At 35.1% G+C, this 24,904-nt stretch overlaps 1 protein-coding gene across 1 annotated transcript in view; it reads left to right on the top strand.

Moving 5' to 3' along the window:
- The window catches only part of grik3 (glutamate ionotropic receptor kainate type subunit 3), a 96,974-nt gene that overhangs the window by 54,694 nt on the left and 17,376 nt on the right, over positions 1-24,904 (top strand). Inside the window, exons 6-11 of the mRNA XM_077720734.1 lie at positions 1,467-1,637; positions 2,824-2,967; positions 9,569-9,676; positions 15,195-15,308; positions 19,848-20,051; positions 24,666-24,889. Coding sequence (XP_077576860.1) covers positions 1,467-1,637; positions 2,824-2,967; positions 9,569-9,676; positions 15,195-15,308; positions 19,848-20,051; positions 24,666-24,889 — 965 coding nt within the window. The remainder of the gene's footprint in view (positions 1-1,466; positions 1,638-2,823; positions 2,968-9,568; positions 9,677-15,194; positions 15,309-19,847; positions 20,052-24,665; positions 24,890-24,904) is intronic.

Raw genomic sequence — 24,904 nt, 5'->3', positions numbered from 1 at the left:
TTTTGTTTTCAGCACTGTTCCTACAGTGAGCATATAATAGTGAATAATATGTGATGTTTCACATGAACTTAGATATCCTTGATAGTTTTCTTAATTTTTTGTGGTTTGTGATTTCGGTAAAAACCTAAATGTAAAAAAAAATGTAAAAGTAAAAGTATGCCATTTGTAATTAAAAAAAATCCCAAAAAGTTAATTTGCATTTAATGTTAATGGTTCAAAGAATGTCAGGCTAAAAGTCGGCCCGCACACATTTTCACCTTACCAAATCTGGCCCTCTTTGCAAAAAGTTTGGACACCCCTGGATTAATCAGTCCGTATGCTTGTATCTAAAATCAATTTTATTCATATCCAATAACTTAATACAGATTAATCCATTGGTATTGCTTGTATCTCAAATTTGCCTCGTATCTTAAGGCTAAAAAAATGCTCGGAATTCGAATACAGTAATACCTTGAGATAGGAGCTTAATGCTTTCCGGGACCGAGCTCGTATGTCAATATACTCATATTTCAAATCAATTTTTCCCATATACAATAACTAAATACGGAGTAATCTGTTTGTATATGCTCTTATCTCAAATTTGTCTCTTATCTCAAGGCAAAAAAAATATTCGGCATTCGAATACTGTCATACTTTGAGATACAAAATTAATGCGATCCAGGACCGAGCTCGTATGCCAATTTACTCATATCTCAAATAATTTTTTTCCCATATACAATAACTAAATACAGATTAATCCGTTTGTATGTGCTCTTATCTCAAATCTGTCTCTTATCTCAAGGAAAAAAATGCTCTGAATTACTATACAGCCATACCTTGAGATAAGAGCTTAATGCGATCCAGGACTGAGCTCGTATGTCAATTTAATTGTATTTCAAATCACTTTTCCGATACAAAACGACTAAATACAGATTAATCTGTTTGTACGTGCTCGTATCTCAAAAATTGTCTCGTATCTCAAGGCAAACATTTATAATACAGTAATACCTTGAGATAGGAGCTTAATTCGATCCAGCATCTAACTCCTATGTCAATTTATTTGTAACTCAAATTAATTTTCCCTTTTACAAAATAAGTATTTAGTTATTTTATAAATGTAAAATTGATTTGACATACGAATAAATTGACTCGGTCCCGGATACCGTTCTTTTAGTCATATCTCGGGTCAAAATTTCACTCAAAACTTTCCTCTTATCTCAAATTTCTAATATGTTGGGACACACGTATTTCAAGCTGTTATTGTATTTAGCTTTTATAAACCATTTAAATGAATCTCCTGGCATGACTTTAAAAAAAAACGACCGTTTCTATTCTCCCTTTTTGGTTTTATTTTTGATCCTAATATAGCATCTTTCTAATCAAAAGCTGCATCCGTCCGTGCGAGGAAGAAAAGAAGACGGCACGAACACACTTGAAAGCAAACGAGCAGTTTGTGGAGACTAAATGAGCCTATTTTTCCTGGGCAGGATCTGATGGCCATCGATTTGGAGCCGTATCGCTTTTGCGGCGTCAACATGACGGGCTTCCGCATCCTCAATGTGGATAATCCGCTGGTGTCATCCATTGTGGATAAGTGGTCCGCCGAAAGGCAGCTGGTGCCAAAACCCGACTCGGGACTTCTAGAGGGCATCATGACGGTAGGTTTTAGTACTTTTACGCCATTGCCGTCACTACAATTCATAATCAATAAACAGGCATCATATTTTTATCTCTTATAACTGCATCTTCTGGACTATAAGTCGCACCAGTCGAAGAAAAACATAATGAAAGAAATACACACTGGAGTATAAGTCGCATCTTTTGATTCAGGCAGAAATTAAGAATAAAAATATGCTAAAGTACCAAAATAAAAAAGCCATCCGTTAACATATAGTTAACCAGGCAGTTTTTTTCATCTAATTATAGCCTAAAAACGAAGCAAGACTGGAAAATGCACTTTGTTTTATTTTCTCAACATCTTTTAAGTACTGTTTAATATCTAATATTTATATATTGTTTAATATCTAACATTTAAGTACTGTTTAATATCTAAGTACTGTTGTATATCTAATACCTAAGTACTGTTTAATATCTTATATCTAAGTACTGTTGTATATCTAATACCTAAGTACTGTTTAATATCTAATATCTAAGTACTGTTGTATATCTAATACCTAAGTACTGTTTAATATCTAATATCTAAGTACTGTTTAATATCTAAGTACTGTTTAATATCTAAGTACTGTTTAATATCTAAGTACTGTTTAATATCTAAGTAGTGTTTAATATCTAAGTACTGTTTAATATTTAAATACTGTTTATTATCAGTACTGTTTAATATCTAAGTACTGTTGAAAACAGCTCTCAAAATTATATTTGAGTTTAATATCTAAATATTTACTGTTTTCAAAAGTACTTAGATATTAAACAGTACTTAGATATTAAACTCTCACTCTTAGATATGAAACTTTCTCCCATGAATATCATTTTGACAGCTGGATTCAACAGTACTTGGATACTAAACAGTACTTAGATAATAAACTCTCTCTGATGAATATAATTTTGAGAGCTGGTTCCAACAGTAAAATCTCCGTCACCATTTGACTGGCGGCCAAATGTCCGGCGACCAAACATCCTCGCACCCTATCATTTGCACAAAATCCCAAATATCTATAAACCTCTAAACCTCCATAATAAACTCCCCACCACAGCCCCTATCCCAAATTTTCTACACAAGTCTAAATCCCATGTCACTACAAACCCCAAAATGTCTCCCCCGATCAGCCATATTTACCGTCTTTTCGTCAATCGACAGCTGTAACAATGTCCACCCCATTATTCCAGACAGACGCGGCTCTGACCTACGACGCCGTCCACATCGTGTCCGTGTCCTATCAACACGCCCCGCAGATGACGGTCAACTCGCTCCAGTGTCACCGACACAAACCCTGGAGATTCGGAGGCCGTTTCATGAGTTTCATCAAAGAGGTAACTACACCATCTTCTTCACTTTCATCAAAGACATGGCTGTCTTTACCCTTTTTCGTCAAAAAGTCTGTCTTCTCCATTTGCCGTTCCTATTTAAAAACAGTAAGCCGGACTGGACTCGAGTGTTTGCTTCGGAAATCAATGGCGTCCATGAGTAAAGTGAGCTTGTCTTTGATGGACACATGAAAGCGGCGTCTTTGTCTGCTGTGTAAAGTTCTCTCTTGCGGTTTTGTTTTATCTATTGAAGGCGGCGACCTTTTCAAAGCGCAATTTGTGAGACTTGTTTGGAGTTTATCAAACATGAATGTTTTTGTAGGTAAAATAGATACACAAATAGGCAATTTTTTTGAGGACTGATACTTGTTTTTGTTTGTCTGTGAAGTTTTTGGTCGGTTTTTACAAATATTTTTGGAGGAATGCATTTTAGTTCGAGTTTAGCTAGAGTTAGTTAGAGTTTCGGTTGAATACGTGAATTCAAAGTTAATTAAACGGGGAGTTTTTGTTGCGAAGACATTTTAAGTTAAATATTTCCACATATATATAGTGTAGTATCTCATTTGATTTTGTACTTTAGCCCTCATAGGCAGTTCAGTAGTCCCTGTATAGGTGGATGAAGATAGGCTAATGCTATGATAGCGCTGTTGTGAATTTGAAGTACAAATGTATTCATCTTTCAAGTACATTCAATATATGATGAGAAGGACTCCGCTTCAAGTGCTGTTGTAAACTTGGAATGCTATCTGTGCGGAGGAAAACCCAGATTTACATCCTTCACTCTCTCTAGATCTCTATATATCTCTCTAGAACTCAATATCTCTCTAGATCTGTATATCCCCATATTCTATATCCACAAATCTAGTTTCTAGTTTTTTAGATCTCTCCAAAACTCAATTTCTCTCTCTAGATCTATGTATCCCTAGATCTCTAGATCCACCTATCTAGTTTCTAGTTTTGTAGATCTCTCCAAAACTCAATTTCTCTCTCTAGATCTATATATCCCTAGATCTCTAGATCCACCTATCTAGTTTCAAGTTTTGTAGATCTCTAGCTCTCTAGAATTTTCTCTTTCTAGACCTCGATCTCTAGATCTCTAGCTTTCTCTCCAGATTCTTCTGTCTCTAGATCTCTAGCTTTCTCTCCAGATTCTTCTGTCTCTAGATCTCTAGCTTTCTCTCTCTAGACCTCTAGATTTTTCTGTCTCTAGATTTCTAGCTTTCTCTCTATATTTTTCTGTCCTTAGATCTATAGCTTTCTCTCTCTAGACCTCTAGATTTTTCTGTCTCTAGATCTCTAGCTTTCTCTGTAGATTTTTCTCTTTTCTAGACCTTGATCTGTAGCTTTCTCTAGATTTTTCTCTTTCTAGACCTCAATCTTTAGATCTCTATCTTTCTCTATAGATTTTTCTGTCTCTAGCTTTCTCTCTAGATTTTTCTCTAGATCTGGATCTCTCTCTCTCGAGATATGGATCTCTCTCTCTAGATCGGGATCTCTCTCTAAATCTCGATCTCCGTCTCTCTAGATCTGGATCTCTCTAAATCTTGATCTCTGTCTCTATAGATCTGAATCCCTCTCCAGATCTTGATCTCCCTGTCTCTCTAGATCTTGATCTCTGTCTCTTTCTAGATCTGTAAATCTCTTTCTCTCTAGATCTCTACATTTCTCCTTCTCCATCTATAAACATTCATTTTAAACACCAATAATCCATCTCAGGGTTTCAAGGTGCTGCAGCCTATTCGATTAGACTACAGATTAATTCCCTTTCATTCCATTTTTTATGTTCAAACATTCCAAGATATTTTCTTATGACTTTGGCATATAAAAAAATCTTAAAAATACAGTTGGATGGATCCTTTTGTAAATTTTGATTCTCAAAGACGCCACCAAAATGGATGAAACACTTGAAAATCAGTGACAGTTTATCTTATCATATTGTCAAACGTGACGAAGAACGATTGAACGTTTAGCTGGAGGTCACAGTTTGATATCTCCACCCTCTCTCCTCCTTCCTCCATGTGATGTAATACTTGGAAATAGGCCAGAAATAAGACCCAGATTGAGTAAAAGTATTAATGTCAGAAAACTCAACCACTCCCTTTTCCTCCAAGGTTCTCATTAGCATCCCTTCAGAGAGCATCATCTTCCATTTCAACACTAGGAACTCCCCATGTGCTCATTCTGGAATCCCAATGAGCTTTCAAATTCACTATTATTTCTCCTTAAGCTGAAAGGCATTTTTGTTTTTCTTCTTTTACACGTTCTATTAAAAATCTCCAGAAAATAGGCATGCTTGAGTTAACATTAATGTTTAATATAGACCAAAAAATAACATGACAGGCTTAACATTGTCAGTAAGAAAAACAAAACACAAAAAATAACAGTCATACTTACATGATATTATTTGCAGGCCCAAAGGCAAAGGATAAAAAATATTATGATTTATAGTCAAGAAAATTTGGTAGTTTAAAAAAATAATATATTTTTTTAGCCACCTTATGGCATTTTATTTTCCATTTATTCAACAAAATAATCAGCAAAAGGAATTATGATAATGGGTATCTCATAGTAGGCTCCAGCACCCTTTGCGACCCTAAAGAGAATGAAGCGGTTCTGAAAATGAGATGAGATGAGGTCATCTATTAATGTTTCATGTTTATACACATATATATGTATGTGTCTATATATCTATATATGTATATATGTATATATTTATATGTATATATATGTATATTTCTATATTTATGTATATATGTGTGTATACATATATGTATATGTGTGTATATATATGTATATGTGTGTATATATATGTATATATGTATGTGTATATATATGTATATATATGTATGTGTATATATATGTATATATATGTTTATGTGTATATACATGTATATGTATATATGTATACATGTATATATGTATGTATAAATATGAATATATATGTGTATAAATGTATATGTATATATGTATATGTATGTATATATAAATATATGTATATGTATATATGTATATGTATGTATATATAAATATATGTATATGTATATATGTATATGTATGTATATATAAATATATGTATATGTATAAATGTATATGTATATATGTATATGTATGTATATATGTATATATGTGTATACATGTATATGTATATATGTATATGTATGTATATATGTATATGTGTATACATGTAAATATGTATACATATAGATATTGAATTATAAAATTGTAATGTATTTATTTTTAACTTTTCAAAACTCGATAGTACTTTAAAAAATTTAATTTATTTAATATAAGACAGCACATAATGAACATTTATACTCATTTCAATGAACATATATATGTAAAAATGTAAAATAATTTCCATCTTTAGTACCATCTGTAGGTTGAAGATAAACCATGACAAATATTAGACACACAAACACACACTTAGCACAATTGATGTGTCTAGTATCTATAGTCCGTTCCACTACTTTTAACCAAAAATTATTTTGGCGAGCAAAGGAAGTGTTTGCACATGATTTCCCTGGAAAATGTTATGGCTTGCCCCCAGGCCTTGAGTCTGACACCTTTGTCTGAATCGATGCACATTAAGAGCTTTCTGGGAGTTGTCTTAGACAATCACCACGCTACGTTGTGTCGTCGTGGTGGTGCAAAAGACCAGTCAGGAAGTGACAGCTTTGCAAGCCGCCAAGGAGTCGTATCATGCTTTTTTTTGTTTCCTCTCATCTCACCTTCTGCCGAATCGGACTCGCTTGATCAATCTGCCGAGACAGCCCGCACATTGCCACCATCACAGCGGGCCATTCTCTCCTCCAGATCACAGCGGCCCGGTAAACAGAGTGGGAGGTGTTGTTACAGGAGGAAAAACAAAAAAAAACGAGAAAAAAACATAGCGATAACTACCACTGACTGCCAGAGGATGTTATGTTATCATTTGTTTTGCAGAATGATGTAAAAATGCATAATTTCCCCAAGAAAGTAGATGTCTATGCGCCAAGCTCCGCCATTTGCACTGATTAACGTGAAAAAAAACACTGAAAAACATCGCAAAAACACACCTGGAGGCCAATTTAGCACTATAAAATGTCCCTAGCTATAATTCGTTGTCATTTATCTTCTTATGCCCTGCAATTGGCTGGCCACCGACTCCGAGTTTCACCCCACCTGGGTCCATAGTTGATTGGGATATAGACTCCAGCACCCCTGTGACCCTAGTGAAGATAAGCGGTTTCAGAAAATTATTGAAAAATATAATAGCAATGACACTTTAGCCACTCGACTGGTGACCTACTTCTTAAGAAATAAAAATAAATAAATAAAAAATACTTTAAGAATACAAAAAAAATGTGTCCGGACGTTTGGTCGCCCGGATGTTGTCAAACGTCCGGGCGACCAAACGTCCGGGCGACCAAACGTCCGGGCGACCAAACGTCCGGGCGACCAAACGTCCCGGCGTCCAAACGTCCGGATGACCAAACGTCCCGGCGACCAAACGTCCCGGCGACCAAACGTCCCGGCGACCAAACGTCCGGGCGACCAAACGTCCGGGCGACCAAATGTCTGGGCGACCGAACGTCCGGGCGACCAAACGTCCGGGCGACCAAACGTCCCGGCGACCAAACGTCCGGGCGACCAAACGTCCCGGCGACCAAACGTCCGGGCGACCGAACGTCCGGGCGACCGAACGTCCGGGCGACCAAACGTCTGGGCGACCAAACGTCCGGGCGACCAAACGTCCCGGCGACCAAACGTCCGGGCGACCAAACGTCCGGGCGACCGAACGTCCGGGCGACCGAATGTCTGGGCGACCGAACGTCCGGGCGACCAAACGTCCGGGCGACCAAACGTCCCGGCGACCAAACGTCCGGGCGACCAAACGTCCGGGCGACCAAACGTCCCGGCGACCAAACATCCGGTGACCAAATGTCCGGTCGACCAAACGTCCTTTGCGACCAATTTTTTTAAAAATAAATTAAATAAATGAAAACAAAAAAATTGTCATTTTTTGGTTGGTATTTGGTATCAGCAAATCCTTAACACCATGTTACTTTTAACCCAAAAAAATGACAACCAAAATAAAAATAACCATTTATTTATAACAACTCCGCTATGACACTAAATTGGTAAAAAGGTAAAAACAAAAAAAATCAAAAAATCCATTGTAGCTCAAACTAAATTATTGAAACAGCATATCAAAACAATTCTGGTCTAATCTACCTTAAATATTTAATTGGCTTCTATATTTAAATTCACCTTTTAACCGTCAAACAACTGTACATTTTATTTCTGGTTTGAAAATTGATTAAAACCGCCTGCGGTCCGTCCTTCAGATAACACTGCAAATGTCACTTCCCGAATATTTGTTTCATTTTCTTCTTCTTCCCGTCTTCTCATTGGACGTCACTGTGCCAGCCCTGAGGTGATCAAAGCCTATGAAATATTATTACCTTGTTGTCCTTATGCTTGTGTTTGAGGACAACACCGTCAGGTTGTAAAAAAGACGTACTTTGGTCTGATTTACACTCGTTTCAATGACAGACAGTCGGACGTCTTGTCAAGGTCGGATTGGCTCTTTGGATTGGACGCGGTTTCGGCATGCTGGGTCCAGATGGACAGGATTTGATGATTTTTGTCATTATGCTTAAAAAATGCCAATTGACTAAATTAAACGGATAATTTTTTGATTAAAATGGGCAAAAAAATTATGTTTTTATCGAGGGTAGTTATTCATTTTCCTTGAATTTAGAAAAAGACCCTCGTTAATTAACTCGGCGGTCCTTGGGGGTGTCGGATGCGAGTTTTAATTAACAAAAAGAAGCGTTTCTATTGTTTTGTAATTAATTAGGAGATACATGTTTACCTTTGTAGTTTTATATTGGATATTTACTGTTTTTTAATTCATGTTTTGGCTCTTGATGATCATATTTATGATTTTTTATACAAAAATGACAGATAATGTGACATCGAATGCGCTCTCATTGGCTCCTATTGACAATTATAGATGTTGGATTTATTAAAATGATCCTCATGAAATATGATTTAAAAATGATTCAATAATGTAAAAAAAAAGGTTGAAACATGATTATTTTCTACATTCAATATATAATACATGACGTTTCTATTAAATTAACAAAGGATTACTGCAGAAACATTGAGTATCTTTTAAATACACTGTAAAATACCAGTTAAAAATAAGAATAAAGGTTCAAAAAAGTATGTAAATATTCAGATTGACAATTTAAAAAATTCTAAAATAATTGATTAAATAAAAAAAAAAATTCATATTAAAACAAATTTTTTTTAGTAGAAAATACATTTAAAAATATAACTTAAATTAAAGGAGCAATCACAAGCATAATCCTTCACTCCCTGTTTTTGTAATACAATTTTACATTTCAAAATCTATGTAAATATGATGTTTTTTTGAAGAATTTTTCTGGTCTCACTTTGGTCTTGGCAAGTCCTGGTCTTTGACAGGAGGTCTAGATTATTGTACTATTTTTGTTCACTTTGTTGTTAATTGATGACAAATATGTTCAAAATTAAGAATTTTTGTATGTGAGAACCCAACATTTTGTAGTAGAAAAACAATTTTTTTGCTGTATTTCAGTCGCACTGGGACGGACTAACTGGACGACTCTCCTTCAACAAGACAACTGGTTTGAGGACAGACTTTGACTTGGACATCATCAGTCTAAGGGAAGAAGGACTTGAAAAGGTAAGAAGTTTCAAATTTTAAACTCAAAGAGCAATTCAACCATCAACTTTGTCGTCTTTGAAATGTGCCTTTTGTGGAAAATCATTATTTTCATTCAAGTCTGACATATTTCAGCAAAAATATTGTCAAAATGACATAGTAAAAGAGCTTGTCAAATGTCTCCCTATTTACGCTGTTAGGCATCATCTGTGCCATTTTGAAAATTACAGTAATTTTTCAGATATATTTGTCACTGAAAAATATGATGACTGAATCGAGGGTACGGCTTATATGCGCATAAAATAGACTAAACGCCATAACACAAGACAATGCGGCCTATACGGTAATTTATTTCAAAATAGAGGAAAGATAAACAGATAAAACGCTAAACTCAATTTAATTTTTGACGTTTATGATAGAAATTCAAGAAAAAATAAAACCGAATCTTGCAAAAAACGTGAAAAAACGCCACCATCTTACCTAGGATAACAAACTAGACACTCTTCCTGGTTGTACTGCTCACTTGACCTCCTTTTTGAATTTGCAACATGCAGGCAACACCCTTTAAGAATGTTTGATCATTTCGATTAATAAAGTAGCCCAGAAATACAATGTATGATGATTTTTCTTAAGATTTTCCCTTCAAAGTAACACATTTGTACTCCCTATTAAAACTATGAATATAGAGGTGAATGTTTTGAATCAGAGGGCGGCTTATACGTGAGAAATTGTAAAATTCAACCATTTTCAGGCAGTTTTAAGGGTATGGCTTAATGGCAGAAATTGTCAAATTCAACCATTTTGAGACAATTTTAAGGATACGGCTTATATGTAAGAAATTGTAAAATTCAACCATTTTAAGGCAATTTTAAGGGTACGGCTTATATGAGAGAAATTGTAAAATTCAACCATTTTAAGGCAATTTTAAGGGTACAGCTTATATGCAAAAAATTGTAAAATTCAACCATTTTAAGGGTACGGCTTATATGAGGGAAATTGTAAAATTCATTGATTTTTACACAATTTTAAGGGTGCGGCTTATACGCGAGAAATTGTAAAATTCAACCATTTTAAGGCAATTTTAAGGGTATGGCTTATACACAAGATATTGTAAAATTCAACCATTTTAAGGCAATTTTAAGGGTACGGCTTATATGAGAGAAATTGTAAAATTCAATGATTTTAAGGCAATTTTAAGGGTACAGCTTATACGCGAGAAATTATAAAATTCAACCATTTTAAGACAATGTTAAGGGTATAGCTTATACGCGAGAAATTGTAAAACTCATCCATTTTAAGGCAATTTTAAGGGTACGACTTATATTAAAGAAATTGTAAAATTCAATGATTTTAAGGCAATATTAAGGGGACGGCTTATACGCGAGAAATTGTAAAATTAGACAATTTTAAGGCAATTTTAAGGGTACTGTTTATATGAGAGAAATTGTAAAATTCAACCATTTTAAGGCAATTTTAAGGGTACGGCTTATACGCGAGAAATTATAAAATTCAACCATTTTAAGGCAATTTTAAGGGTACAGCTTATACGCGAGAAATTATAAAATTCAACCATTTTAAGGCAATTTTAAGGGTACAGCTTATACGCGAGAAATTATAAAATTCAACCATTTTAAGGCAATTTTAAGGGTACAGCTTATACGCGAGAAATTATAAAATTCAACCATTTTAAGGCAATTTTAAGGGTACGGCTTATATGAGAGAAATTGTAAAATTCAATGATTTTAAGGCAATTTCAAGGGTACAGCTTATACGCAAGAAATTATAAAACTCAACCATTTTAAGGCAATTTTAAGGGTACGGCTTATATGCAAGAAATTGTAAAATTCAACTATTTTGGGGCAATTTTAAGGGTACAGCTTATATGTGAGAAATCTTTAAATTCAACCATTTTAAGGCACTTTTAAGGGTACGGCTTTTATGCAAGAACTTGTAAAATTCAACTATTTTAGGGCAATTTTAAGGGTACGGCTTATGTGAGAAATCTTTAAATTCAACCATTTTAAGGCAATTTTAAGGGTACGGCTTATATGCAAGAAATTGTAAAATTCAACTATTTTAGGGCAATTTTAAGGGTACGGCTTATATCCGAGAAATTGTAAAACTCAACCATTGTAAGGCTTAAATGCGAGAAAATACTGTACATGTTTTTTTTAATAGCAGGAGTTAATTCAAAGACTGAATTAATTCTCCTTAATACCAAGACAGGTTCAATCCGCTATCTTGATTAATCTCTTTGAATCGTTTCCTCCCAAACCTTCATTTCCTCGTTAGCAGACGACCAATCGACAGTCATAATTTACCTCCTAACAAGGAACTAAATCGGTCCTTTCCCGAAACGCGAATGGATCATAAAGCAAATTGAATTCCGCTACACGTTCCGATGTTAATTAGCGCCTCTCTTAATGCTAATCGGAGGTGAAGCCCAAAATGCACTTTGTTGCTAATGGCCTGTATAATAAACACCAAATAAATAGACTTATAAGTAAGTGTCAGGTAGCTGAAAAACTACAGTTTTTTCTCTTCGTTTATCATAAAAGATGGCGGACTTAGTTTAGTCTTTATGCTACTACAGCTTGTTGACATGCTATGTTAACATACAGTTTTTCACCTGATTATACCCAAAAAAAAAACCAACATTAGATTTCAGAGTGAGACAAAAACAGAGTAAAAACATTATTATTAGCACATTTAATCTGTAGAATAAGATTTTTAGACTGGAAAATGCACTTTGTTTTATTTTCTCAACATCTATTAAGTACTGTTTCATATCTGATATCTTAGTACTGTTTAATATCTAATATTTAAGTACTGTTTAATATCTAAATACTGTTTAATATCTAATATCTAAGTACTGTTTAATATCCAAGTACTGTTTAATATCTAATATCTAAGTACTGTTTAATATCTAAGTACTGTTTAATATCTAATATCTAAGTACTGTTTAATATCTAATATCTAAGTACTGTTTAATATCTAAGTACTGTTTAATATCTAATATCTAAATACTGTTTAATATCTAATATCTAAGTACTGTTTAAAATCTAAGTACTGTTTAGTATCTAATATCTAAGTACTGTTTAGTATCTAATATCTAAGTACTGTTTAATATCTAATATCTAAATACTGTTTAATATCTAAATACTGTTTAATATCTAATATCTAAGTACTGTTTAATATCTAATATCTAAGTACTGTTTAATGTCTAATATCTAAGTACTGTTTAATATCTAATATCTAAGTACTGTTTTATATCTCATATCTAAATACAGTTTAATATCTAATATCTAAGTACTGTTTAATATCTAAGTACTTTTTAGTATCTAATATCTAAGTACTGTTTAGTATCTAATATCGAAGTACTGTTTAATATCTAATATCTAAATACTGTTTAATATCTAATATCTAAGTACTGTTTAATATCTAATATCTAAATACTGTTTAATATCTAATATCTAAATACTGTTTAATATCTAATATCTAAATACTGTTTAATATCTAATATCTGAGTACTGTTTAAAATCTAAGTACTGTTTAGTATCTAATATCTAAGTACTGTTTAGTATCTAATATATAAATACTGTTTAATATCTAATATCTAAGTACTGTTTAATATCTAAGTACTGTTTAGTATCTAATATCTAAGTACTGTTTAGTATCTAATATCGAAGTACTGTTTAATATCTAATATCTAAATACTGTTTAATATCTAATATCTAAGTACTGTTTAATATCTAAGTACTGTTTAGTATCTAATATCTAAGTACTGTTTAGTATCTAATATCTAAGTACTGTTTAATATCTAATATCTAAATACTGTTTAATATCTAATATCTAGGTACTGTTTAATATCTAAGTACTGTTTAGTATCTAATATCTAAGTACTGTTTAATATCTAATATCTAAATACTGTTTAATATCTAATATCTAGGTACTGTTTAATATCTAAGTACTGTTTAGTATCTAATATCTAAGTACTGTTTAATATCTAATATCTAAATACTGTTTAATATCTAATATCTAGGTACTGTTTAATATCTAAGTACTGTTTAGTATCTAATATCTAATTACTGTTTAAAAACTAAGTACTGTTTAGTATCTAAGTAGTGTTTAGTATCCAAGTAGTGTTTAATATCTAAGTATTGTTTAATCTCTAAGTACTGTTGAAACCAGCTCTCAAAATTATATTCATGGGAGTTTAATATCTAAATATCTAAATATTTACTGTTTTCAACAGCACTTAGATATTAAACAGTACTTATTTAAAGTACTAAATTTATGCTACTACAGCTTTTATACATTTTGAATATATCAAACAGGGTATAAGCCCCATTATAACTTCCTCAAGTAGTCCCTAAAGGCTCTAAAAACGATATAATGGCGGAGGCTTTTCATCTGGTTAAAAAAAATGGCTTAAAACCGATTTTTGTCGGAGTCGCAGTCATCGGAATAGAAAGTGTAGCGTCGTTATTTGATGGCGCATTAGCATCCCCGCCGGCGTGTTTCCCATTTCCCCTTACGTCGCTTGTACATGCCGCCGAATCGGCTTTAGCCTGTTAGGGTGTGGACTTTTCCCGGATAATCCCTTGTAATTGAATATTAGCCCGAGTTGGAGTGGGTTGCGGAATTGAAATCGGGGTCTTAGTGGTGGATACGGGTTTTTAAAGAGGAAGGGGAATGGGATGTTGATGTATGGTCTTGTTGGTAATTGAGGAATTAGTTGATTGAATTTGGGTAGCTTTTAAAAATGATTTTTTTAGATAGTTATGTAGCTGTGGTAGCCGTCCAATCCACTTGGACTGGGAGGCTGGCAGCGAATGAACAATTAGTAATGTTTGGTTTGTTTTGTTAAGTTGTAAGTGTACGTTGTTTAGGTGTTTTTGTTTGCTAATGTTAGCTTTCTCCTTAAAAGTAGTTTTTTTGGGTCGTTGTTATTTATTTATATTCATTAAAAATTGTTTTTATTCTATTTTTGCCGTTCACTTGTTGGTTTTTTTGTACTAATGTTAGCTTCCTACTTAAAATTTTTTTTTTGGGTGGTTGTTATTCATTTCAATTCATTAAAAAAATGTTGTTTTTTTTGTGTTTTTTATAGAAAATTTAAGGACATTTTTAAAGGTTTTAGTTGGTAATTTTTTGGGGGGTTTGGAACGAATTGCAGAATTTTCATATAAACAAAACTCTATTGATGACAAATAAAAGTCACCAAAAACATTTTGGAACCAATTTCAATGTTTTTTGGTTTATTTTTTTATTTAAAACTCCACCATTCATTCACAATACCAGTGAATAAATCGGGAAAACTAAAACTAAATAATAATGTAAGCCTCTAATTTTTTATCATGTGATGTTGTTACCTTACGATACCACATGCTACATCTCGTTACATGCTATGTTAAGCTACATCAGTCACCTTAAAACAAATGTAGTCCAAATTTTTTTTAGCCATGAATTCAAGCACAAAGTACTTTCAAAAAAAAGTTGAGTCAAGAAATCATCTCCCGCTTCTTCACCCCCGCAGGTCGGCAAGTGGAGTGCCTTGGGAGGTCTCAACATCTCCGAGGTGCCCAAGCGAAAGGGGATGAACATCACCGACTCGCTGGCCAACCGCTCCCTCGTCATCACCACCATCCTCGTAAGTCGTTTGCCTGTCACGCCATTGGACCATTGAGCTAAAAATGGAGATCTTTTCCATTATCATAATGTCTTGCCTGAATTCTGTCCATAGAATTGCTAACGTAAGTAGAGGTATTCATAAGTAGAGTTAATCAAAAGTAGAGTTATTCAAAAGTAGAGGTATTCATAAGTAGAGGTATTCATAAGTAGAGGTGTGCATAAGTAGAGGTATTCATAAGTAGAGATATTCATAGGTAGAGGTATTCATAGGTAGAGGTATTCATAGGTAGAGGTATTGCTAAGTAGAGGTATTCCTAAGTAGAGGTGTTCCTAAGTAGAGGTATTCCTAAGTAGAGGTATTCCTAAGTAGAGGTATTCAAAAGTAGAGGTATTCAAAAGTAGAGGTATTCGAAAGTAGAGGTATTCAAAAGTAGAGGTATTCAAAAGTAGAGGTATTCAAAAGTAGAGGTACTCAAAAGTAGAGGTACTCAAAAGTAGAGGTACTCAAAAGTAGAGGTACTCACAAGTCGAGGTACTCAAAAGTAGAGGTACTCAAAAGTAGAGGTACTCAAAGGTAGAGGTATTCAAAAGTAGAGGTATTCAAAAGTAGAGGTATTCAAAAGTAGAGGTACTCAAAAGTAGAGGTACTCAAAAGTAGAGGTACTCACAAGTCGAGGTACTCAAAAGTAGAGGTACTCAAAAGTAGAGGCACTCATAAGTAGAGGTACTCATAAGTAGAGGTACTCAAAGGTAGAGGTATTCAAAAGTAGAGGTACTCATAGTTAGAAGTACTCACAAGTCGAGGTAGTCACAAGTCGAGGTACTCACACGTCGAGGTACTCATAAGTATACGTATTCACAAGTAGAGGTATGACTGTATGTACCTTCCTTGATCTTACCTTAATTTCCCCCAAAAATCCCAAAATGATCAAAAGTCCTTTGTAAATCTCAAGGGGGGGAAGAAGTATTAAAAACAAGTTAAAGTAAGTTTATAATGAAGCCTCTTTTTAAAAAAGTGCATTTTCAATCCTTCTATCGAGTCATTAGTTCAAGGTCGTAAAACAATCTACTTTCAATTTGCCCAAGAAAATCTTCGCCTTTTAATATCAATCTCGCCATCTTTGCATAATGACATTGCCGCAAAGCGACGCCGCCGATGCGTGAACGAGACGTCTGACAGCTTTATAGCGATAACTTTGTCCAAGAGATTAGGCGACTTAATGCGTTTTCTCCCCTTACATTAATTGTTTGCACTCCATTTCCTGTAATGTCTCCGTGAGGGCCCGCCTCCCCGCGTACGTGCGTGGGCGAGACGGCGACGGCTAGCGGCGTTTTGATTTCGCCGCCATCCGTGGGGGAATAACAACAATTGCTAGATTCCCAAACAGATGGAAATGCTTTCCCTGGGCATGCCAAAACTTTTTTGATCAATTTAATTGGACGATTTGGGCTAAATTGGAAATCCGTTTGTCGTTGAGTTGTCATAAGTTATTTATTTTGGAACGTGTTCAGAGTCCGAGTGGATTTTTATTCTTATTGTGTACATAAACATTAGAGCGGGTGGTTATTTTGGTTCTGGGGCCGAGGGTTCGATCCCAAGTGGGTTCTGACTATGTGGAGTTTGCAGAAGTGTATCTTCGTCAAGTCTATCCTAAAATACAGTCGTACTTCTACTTACAAAATTAATTGGTTACAGAATTTTTGTCTTAACTTGAAAATTTTGTAAGTAGAGGTGTACATTATATGTAAATTGTCTCATTTGTTCCACAGTCCTCATACAACTACCAACTAAACCCTTTAAAGTTGATGAAAGTGTCCCATAGTCGTACCTCTACTTACAAAATTAATTGTTTCCTGAATTTTTGTCTTATCTTGAAACTTTTGTAAGTAGAGGTGTACTTTATATGTAAATTTGTTCATTGGTTTTCACGGTCTTCACACAACTACCAACTAAACCCTTTAAAATTGGTCAAAGTGTTCCACAGTTGTACTTCTACTTACAAAATTAATTGGTTCCAGAATTTTTGTCTTAACTTGAAGAATTTGTAAGTAGAGGTGTACTTTATATGTAAATTCCATAATTCGTTCCACAGTTCTCACACAACTACCAACTAAACCCTTTAAAATTGCTCAATGTCCCACAGTTGTACCTCTACTTACAAAATTAATTGGTTCCAAGACTTGTAACTAGAAAATTCTGTAAGTAGAGGTGTACTTTATATGTAAATGATCTAATTTCTTCCACGGTCCTCACACAACGACCAACTAAACCCTTTAAAATTGGTCAAAGTTTCTCACAGTCGTACCTCTACTTACAAAATTAATTGGTTCCAAGACTTGTAACTTGAAAATTTCGTAAGTAGAATATGTAAATTCTCTCATTTGTACAACGGTCCTCATACAACCACCAACTAAACCCTTTAGAATTGCTCAAAGTGTCCCACAGTGGTACCTCTACTTACAAAATGTATTAGTTCCTAGACTTGTAACTTGAAAATTTCATAAGTAGAGGTGTACTTTATATGTAAATTCTGTCATTTGTTCCACTGTCCTCACAGAACTACCAATTAAACCCTTTAAAATTGCTCAAAGTGTCCCACAGTCATACCTCTACTTACAAAATTAATTGGTTCCAAGATTAACTTGAAAAATTCGTAAGTAAAGGTGTACTCTATATGTAAATTCTCTAATTGGTCCCATTGTCTTCAACTACCAACTCAACCCTTTAAAATTGGTCAAAGTGTCCCACAGTCGTACCTCTACTTACAAAATTAATTTGCTTCCAAGACATTTTTGTAACTTGAAAATTTCGGAAGTAGCTGAGCACTTTATATGTAAATTCTCATTGGTTCTACTACCGACTAAACCCTTGGAAATTGGTCAAAGTGTCCCAATTTTGTATAAAAAATGTTTTCCCCGGGCTGGCGTGGGTTTCCTCCGGGTACTTAGCAGAGCTAGGCTCCAGCACCCCAGCAAACACCCACCCAAGGCTTTGCTAACATCCCATTAAACATACAAGGCCGTTTCACTAAATTAAAGTCATCACATCATGTCACTCTCGTGCGTAAAAGTCGATGAAGCCGCCATCGTAGCCATGTTCCGTTTAATTGCCGCCGTGTTCCGCTGTTAATCGAGCTGCCAAATTATGACCAGCCAGGCGAAATATTACAAACTAGTAAAGAGCCTCATCTACCTTGACCATAAAAATGTACCAGGCTACATCAGGGGTAACAAACTCCCTTTGGTCTGCGAGCCGAATACGGCTTAATTTGAGATCAAGCGGGCCAACGGACCAGTAAACTCATTGCAAAATGACATAGAACTAACAATAAGCCCACTTTTTTCCTTTGTATTAGTTACTAATACTAATAATTAGTGCAAAGAATTAGTAAATTATCAAAATGTTTATTAAAAGAATTTTCCTTTTACATTATGATCAATATATTACGAACAGGAGAATAACATAAGAACATAAATAAATGTCAATTCATGTTGTCTGCCCGTACTAACATACTGCGCCCCTAGCGGATAATACAAGAACTACACATTTTAAAGAAAATTCATATTTTTTTGTACAATGCAGCTTTCTTTTCCGGGCCGTACCAAACCACCAGACGGGCCAGATCTGGCCCGCGGGCCGTATGTTTGACACCCCATGTATTAGTCACTAATACTAATAATTAGCGCAAAGAATGAGTACATTATCCAAATGTTTATTAAAAGAATTTTCCTTTTACATTATGAACAATATATTACGAACAAGTGAATAACATAAGAACATAAATAAATGTCAATTCATGTTGTCTGCACGTACTAAAACACTGCGCCCCCTAGTGGATAATAAAAGAACTACACATTTTAAAGAAAATTCATATTTTTTTTATACAATGCAGCTTTCTTCCCCGGGCCCTACCAAACCACCAGACGGGCCGGATCCGGCCCGCGGGCCGTATGTTTGACACCCCTGTATTAGTCACTAATACTAATAATTAGTGCAAAGAATGAGTAAATTATCCAAATGTTTATTAAAATAATTTTCCTTTTACATTATGAACAATATATTATGGACAAGAGAGTACTAAAACACTGCGCCCCTAGCGGATAAAACAAGAACTACAAATTTTAAAGAAAATTCATATTTTTTTATACAATGCAGCTTTCTTCCCTGGGCCGTACCAAACCACCAGACGGGCCGGATCCGGGCCGCGGGCCATATGTTTGACACCCCTGAGCTACATAGCATAGTCCAAGGCCCGGAAAACGTCGGTATAGAATACTGTGACCAAAAAGTACTACGTCAGTCCTCACTTTGCATTTAAAACGACTTTTCTTAGTTTTACGTTCTTCTTTTGCTAATCCATCACCGTTAAAAGTAGCGCGAGGCTTTTTTACATATTCTAATACCCGACTCGAATCCGCTGTCGCTACCTGTTAAGTTCAACAGCGACTGGCGCTTAGGTCCTTTTTTTGTAGCAATTAGGCAAATGCGGAGAACCCAAGCGCAAAGGGCGAGCTCTCACCAAAACGTCGTTGTGGCTTTTCTTCGTCTGATGCGCAGGAGGAGCCATATGTCATGCTTAAGAAATCTGACAAGGCGCTGGTGGGGAACGATCGCTTCGAAGGTTTCTGTGTGGATTTGCTGAAGGAGTTGGCTTCCGTGCTGGGTTTCACCTACGAGATCCAGCTGGTCCCAGATGGCAAATACGGATCCCAAGACGATAAGGGACAGTGGAATGGGATGATCCGGGAACTCATCGAGCATGTAAGTACTGCAAAGTTTACAAAAAAAATACTTCAATCTGTTTTTTTAATGTTTTGACTAGTTCGCTTAAAACTGACTATCTGTTTTTAGTGAAGCAGTCAAAACATAGACTATATAGATTAGATAACTTTATTTATTCCATATTTGGGAAATTTCACTGTCACAGTAGCAAGAGGGTGAGAATACCGACACAGAAAAAGACATTTTAGACCTAAATAAATAAGCGTGTTGATGACAGAAAAACAATATACATATATACACATACATACATGTATAAACATATATACACATAAATATATATACACTTGCATATATATTTAAACATATACATATACACACATCTAAACATAAATATAAACATATATACACACATCTAAACATATATATAAACATATATACACACATCTAAACATATATATATAAACATATATACACACATTTTAACATATATATATATATATATATATATATATATATATATATATATAAACATATATACACATATCTAAACATATATACACAAATCTAAACATATATAAACATATATACACAAATCTAAACATATACATATATATTTAAACATATATACACATACATATATAAATATATATATAAATATACATATACACATACATACATATAACTATACATATACACATACATACATATAACTATACATATACACATACATATAACTATACATATACACATACATATAAATACACAAATACAACAACAAGACAAAATGACAAAACTAAAACTATGTCCTTATGCCAATAGCTCAAAAATAGTAAGAGGTACAAATCAAACTTGATTTTTTTAAAAAAGACTAGCCCCTTATTTTTTAGCCTATAGTAATTCCAAAATCTCAAAATATTACATCAACAGGATTTCACATCGTCTGTTTCTCATCCATCAAAATACCTCAATTGCGACTTATACTCCAGTGAGACTTATATATCTTTCCATATATGATATTTTCCCTCTTCATTGCGTATTCCTTGCCTGGTACAACCCAAAAATATGGATAAAAATATGCCCAACAGTTGCTAGGGGGTTCTAGAGCCTATCCCTGCACTCCGAACCAACCTGGACTCGAACCCACAACCCCAAACTGCGAGCCCTTCTCACTCTCCACTTCCCCACCGTGCCGTCCACTTCCCTTTTTATCTAATCTACACTCTAATTGTAATTCATCATCATTGCAAAAAAAGCTTGTATAACATTTCGAGTCGAACACGGTTACGCGTCTATCGTAACGACGTATGACAGCTAGCATCCATCATCTCATCGAAAGCACCTCTATCGCCGCGGGAAAAGAAAAAAAAACACCTGATTGGTGCAATTCCCTTCTGGCATTTCCTAAGTGCCCCCCGTCAACGCTCGGAGCGTCTTTGTGCTCGGGCGAGACCGCCGGGTCAGCGCTGTACTCAGCTGAAAACTTGTAATAGCTTAAATGGCATTTAGCGGCAGGAATGGCGTGGTAGGAGTCAATGGCTCGCCCTGCTGAAAGGTGGGCTACCGCTACAGCACTTTTTCCTCCATGTGAGCTCCTTTTTATACCCCCCCGCCACCTCCATCGAAATAACCTTGAGGGGGAACAAACGAATTACGAAAAAAGGCTGAAAATTTTGAGTGCTATTTCAATCCATTTGGATTTGGATGGCTAGCAACCAATGACTGACTGCTTTAGGCAATATAGTGAGACATTCCAACATTTTTACATATGACTCACTGCCTAACAAGTTGGTCATCTGCCTGCAAAACAATACAAACTACCGTATTTTCACCACTATAAGGCGCACTTAAAAGTCTTAAATTTTCTCCAAAATAGACAGTGCGCCTTGTAATCCAGTGCGCCTTATATATGGTAAAAACAGACAACGTAAAACCACCAATGTCGGATATTAAAAAAAACACAAACGCCTGAACTGAAAGAATACTGTTAAATATGCAGATGCCATCTTAGTTTACAAAATCTTCCATCATATAGCTCCTCCCCCACTGCAAGATTTTATCCAAAACATCAACAATGGCTGGCTCTAGAGGTGACTGTGGTAAGTGAGTGCTTCATACCTGGAAATCAATAGCAATTACCATATTTTCACCACTATAAGGTGCACCTATAAGTCTTACATTTTCTCCAAAATAGACAGTGCGCATTATAATACAGTGCGCCTTACATATGGAAAAATATCATTGCGCCTTATAGTGGTGAAATTACGGTAATTGCTATTGACTTCCAGGTATGTAGCACTCACCCACTACTTTACAGTCACCTCTAGAGCCAGCCATTGTTGATGTTTTGGATCTTGCAGTAGGGGAGGAGCTATATGATGGCAGATTTTGTAAACTAAGATGGCATCTGTATATTTAACAGTATTGTTTCAGTTCAGGCGTTTTTTTTTTAATATCAGACTGGTGGTTTTTCGTTTTTGCCTTTCTGTTTTTTTCCATATATAAGGCGCACTGGATTATAAGGCGCACTGTCTATTTTTGAGAAAATTTAAGACTCTTAAGTGCGCCTTATAGTCGTGAAAATACGGTAAATAACATCTCTCTACAAGTATTTCTCTTTTTTTTTTGCAAACATACTCAAAACCAGATATTTTTCTCTTTGTGTACTGCGTTTTAATTAAAAATTGAAAGTACAGTCCACAAAATAACATCCAATCCAATTAGCTTAACCCACCACCAAAAAAACAAAGTACGCTATCCCTTTAAATTCTCCCGAAAGCCCACATTCATTACCTTACCCGTACATTTTTTTCCCGTCTCCGCTCACGAGGTCACGTCACCACCGCCAGCATTTTTCGACATGCCACTTTGATCCTCATCCTAGTCGGCGTTAAGGCGGGGTGACCCGCAGCCGCGGGGCCACGGGTTCAAGAGCCATACTGGCAAACGCCAACCCGCGTTGCCCTTCACTAAATACCCGACTCACCTCGGATGGCGACGCTCATTAGCCCCCATCGTTAGCCCCGTGCGGCGTGGGATTGGCTCGTCAAATGAAATAAATGTTAAGTGTACAGGCGGTGGATTAAAAATGGATGAATCAGTGGAACGCCATGTTTGGGGAAGGGGCGGGGTTTGTCCTCGGGGGACGACGCCATCTGCATTGATAGATAACGCCAAGCCATGTGGTACGCGGTGGGATGGCGTCAAGTTATTTGGCTCGTGCTGCGTCCGGCGCCCCCATTCTTGACGGATACGTTGTGGGCCAATCAGGGTGAAAAGGCAGTTTGGCAGGGTTTGGGTCCGCAGATGGACGGGATGGGATGTACAAATGGGAATAGTTTAGGAGAGATGTTATTTTGGATTAGACACATTTAATTTGACCTAACCCAACACAATTGTTTTCCTCATTTAATCAAATAAAACAGAAGAATTTGAGCTTAGCTATTGGTTTACAAAACCTGACATGTTGAAATAAATGAGTAAATATTTTTGGTAGTTTGGATTGGATTGGATAACTTTTGCAAGAGGATGAGAATACAGACACAGGAAAAGACATTGTAGACATAAATAGATCGGCAATAAGTAAGTTAATAAATAAATACATTAATAAAAATATATATAAATAAGCGTGTTGCTGAAATATATATATATATATATATATATATATATATATATATATATATATATATATATATATATATATATATATATATATATATATATATATATATATATATATATATATATATATATATATATATATATATATATATATATATATATATATGTATGTATATATATGTGTATACATGTATGTCTGTATATATATGTATATATGCATGTGTATATATGTATATGCATACATATATACGCATACATATATACGCATACATATATTCGCATACATATATACGCATACATATACACATACATATATTCATATACATATATACACATACATATATACGCATACATATATACGCATACATACACACATACATATATTCATATACATATATACACATACATATACAGTGTTCCCTCGCTTACTTCGCGGTTCAGCTACTGCGGACTCAGAGCTTCACAGATTTTTTTTTGAAAAAAAAATACAAATATTACATTGAAACAACATATTTTACAGTTTTTTTTTGTTAAAACATGAATTTCACTCTCTCTACCCGTATTCTATACGGTGTACTGTATACAGGGGGGTAAAAATTTAAAAAAAAAAGTTGGAATTAAATTCAAATTAAGCATTTTTGAAGGGGAATCCCTACTTTGCGGAAATTCACTCATCGCGGGTGGTCCCGGTCCCCATTAACCGCGATAACCGAGGGAACACTGTATACACATACATATATACACTTACATATATACACATACATATATACACATACGTATATACACTTACATATATACACATACATATATACACATACGTATATACACTTACATATATTCACTTACATATATACAAATATATACACATACATATATACATACATACACATAGATGTACATGTATACATACGGTAGGTCTTAACACTCTGCCATTTGTTTTGTTAAAGAGCCTGACAGCTGATAGGAGGACGAATCTGCGGAAGCACTCCTTCCTGCCAATTCCGTCCCATCTAACAAATCCCTTTGTCTTCCCAGAGAGCCGACTTAGCGGTGGCCCCGTTCACCATCACCTACATGCGTGAGAAGGTGGTGGACTTCACCAAACCCTTCATGAGCATGGGCATCAGCATCCTCTACCGGAAACCCAACACCACCAACAATGGCTTCTTCTCGTTCCTCAACCCTATGACGCCCGATATTTGGATCTACATTCTGCTAGCCTACTTGGGAGTCAGCTGTGTCCTTTTTGTCATCGCCAGGTAAGTGGGAAAGAA

The sequence above is a fragment of the Stigmatopora nigra genome, chromosome 7, assembly GCF_051989575.1.
Source record: "Stigmatopora nigra isolate UIUO_SnigA chromosome 7, RoL_Snig_1.1, whole genome shotgun sequence".
In the NCBI taxonomy this organism is placed as follows: domain Eukaryota; kingdom Metazoa; phylum Chordata; class Actinopteri; order Syngnathiformes; family Syngnathidae; genus Stigmatopora; species Stigmatopora nigra.
The sequence above is the reverse complement of the archived record's forward strand: the minus strand, read 5'-3'. Positions and strand labels throughout refer to the sequence as shown.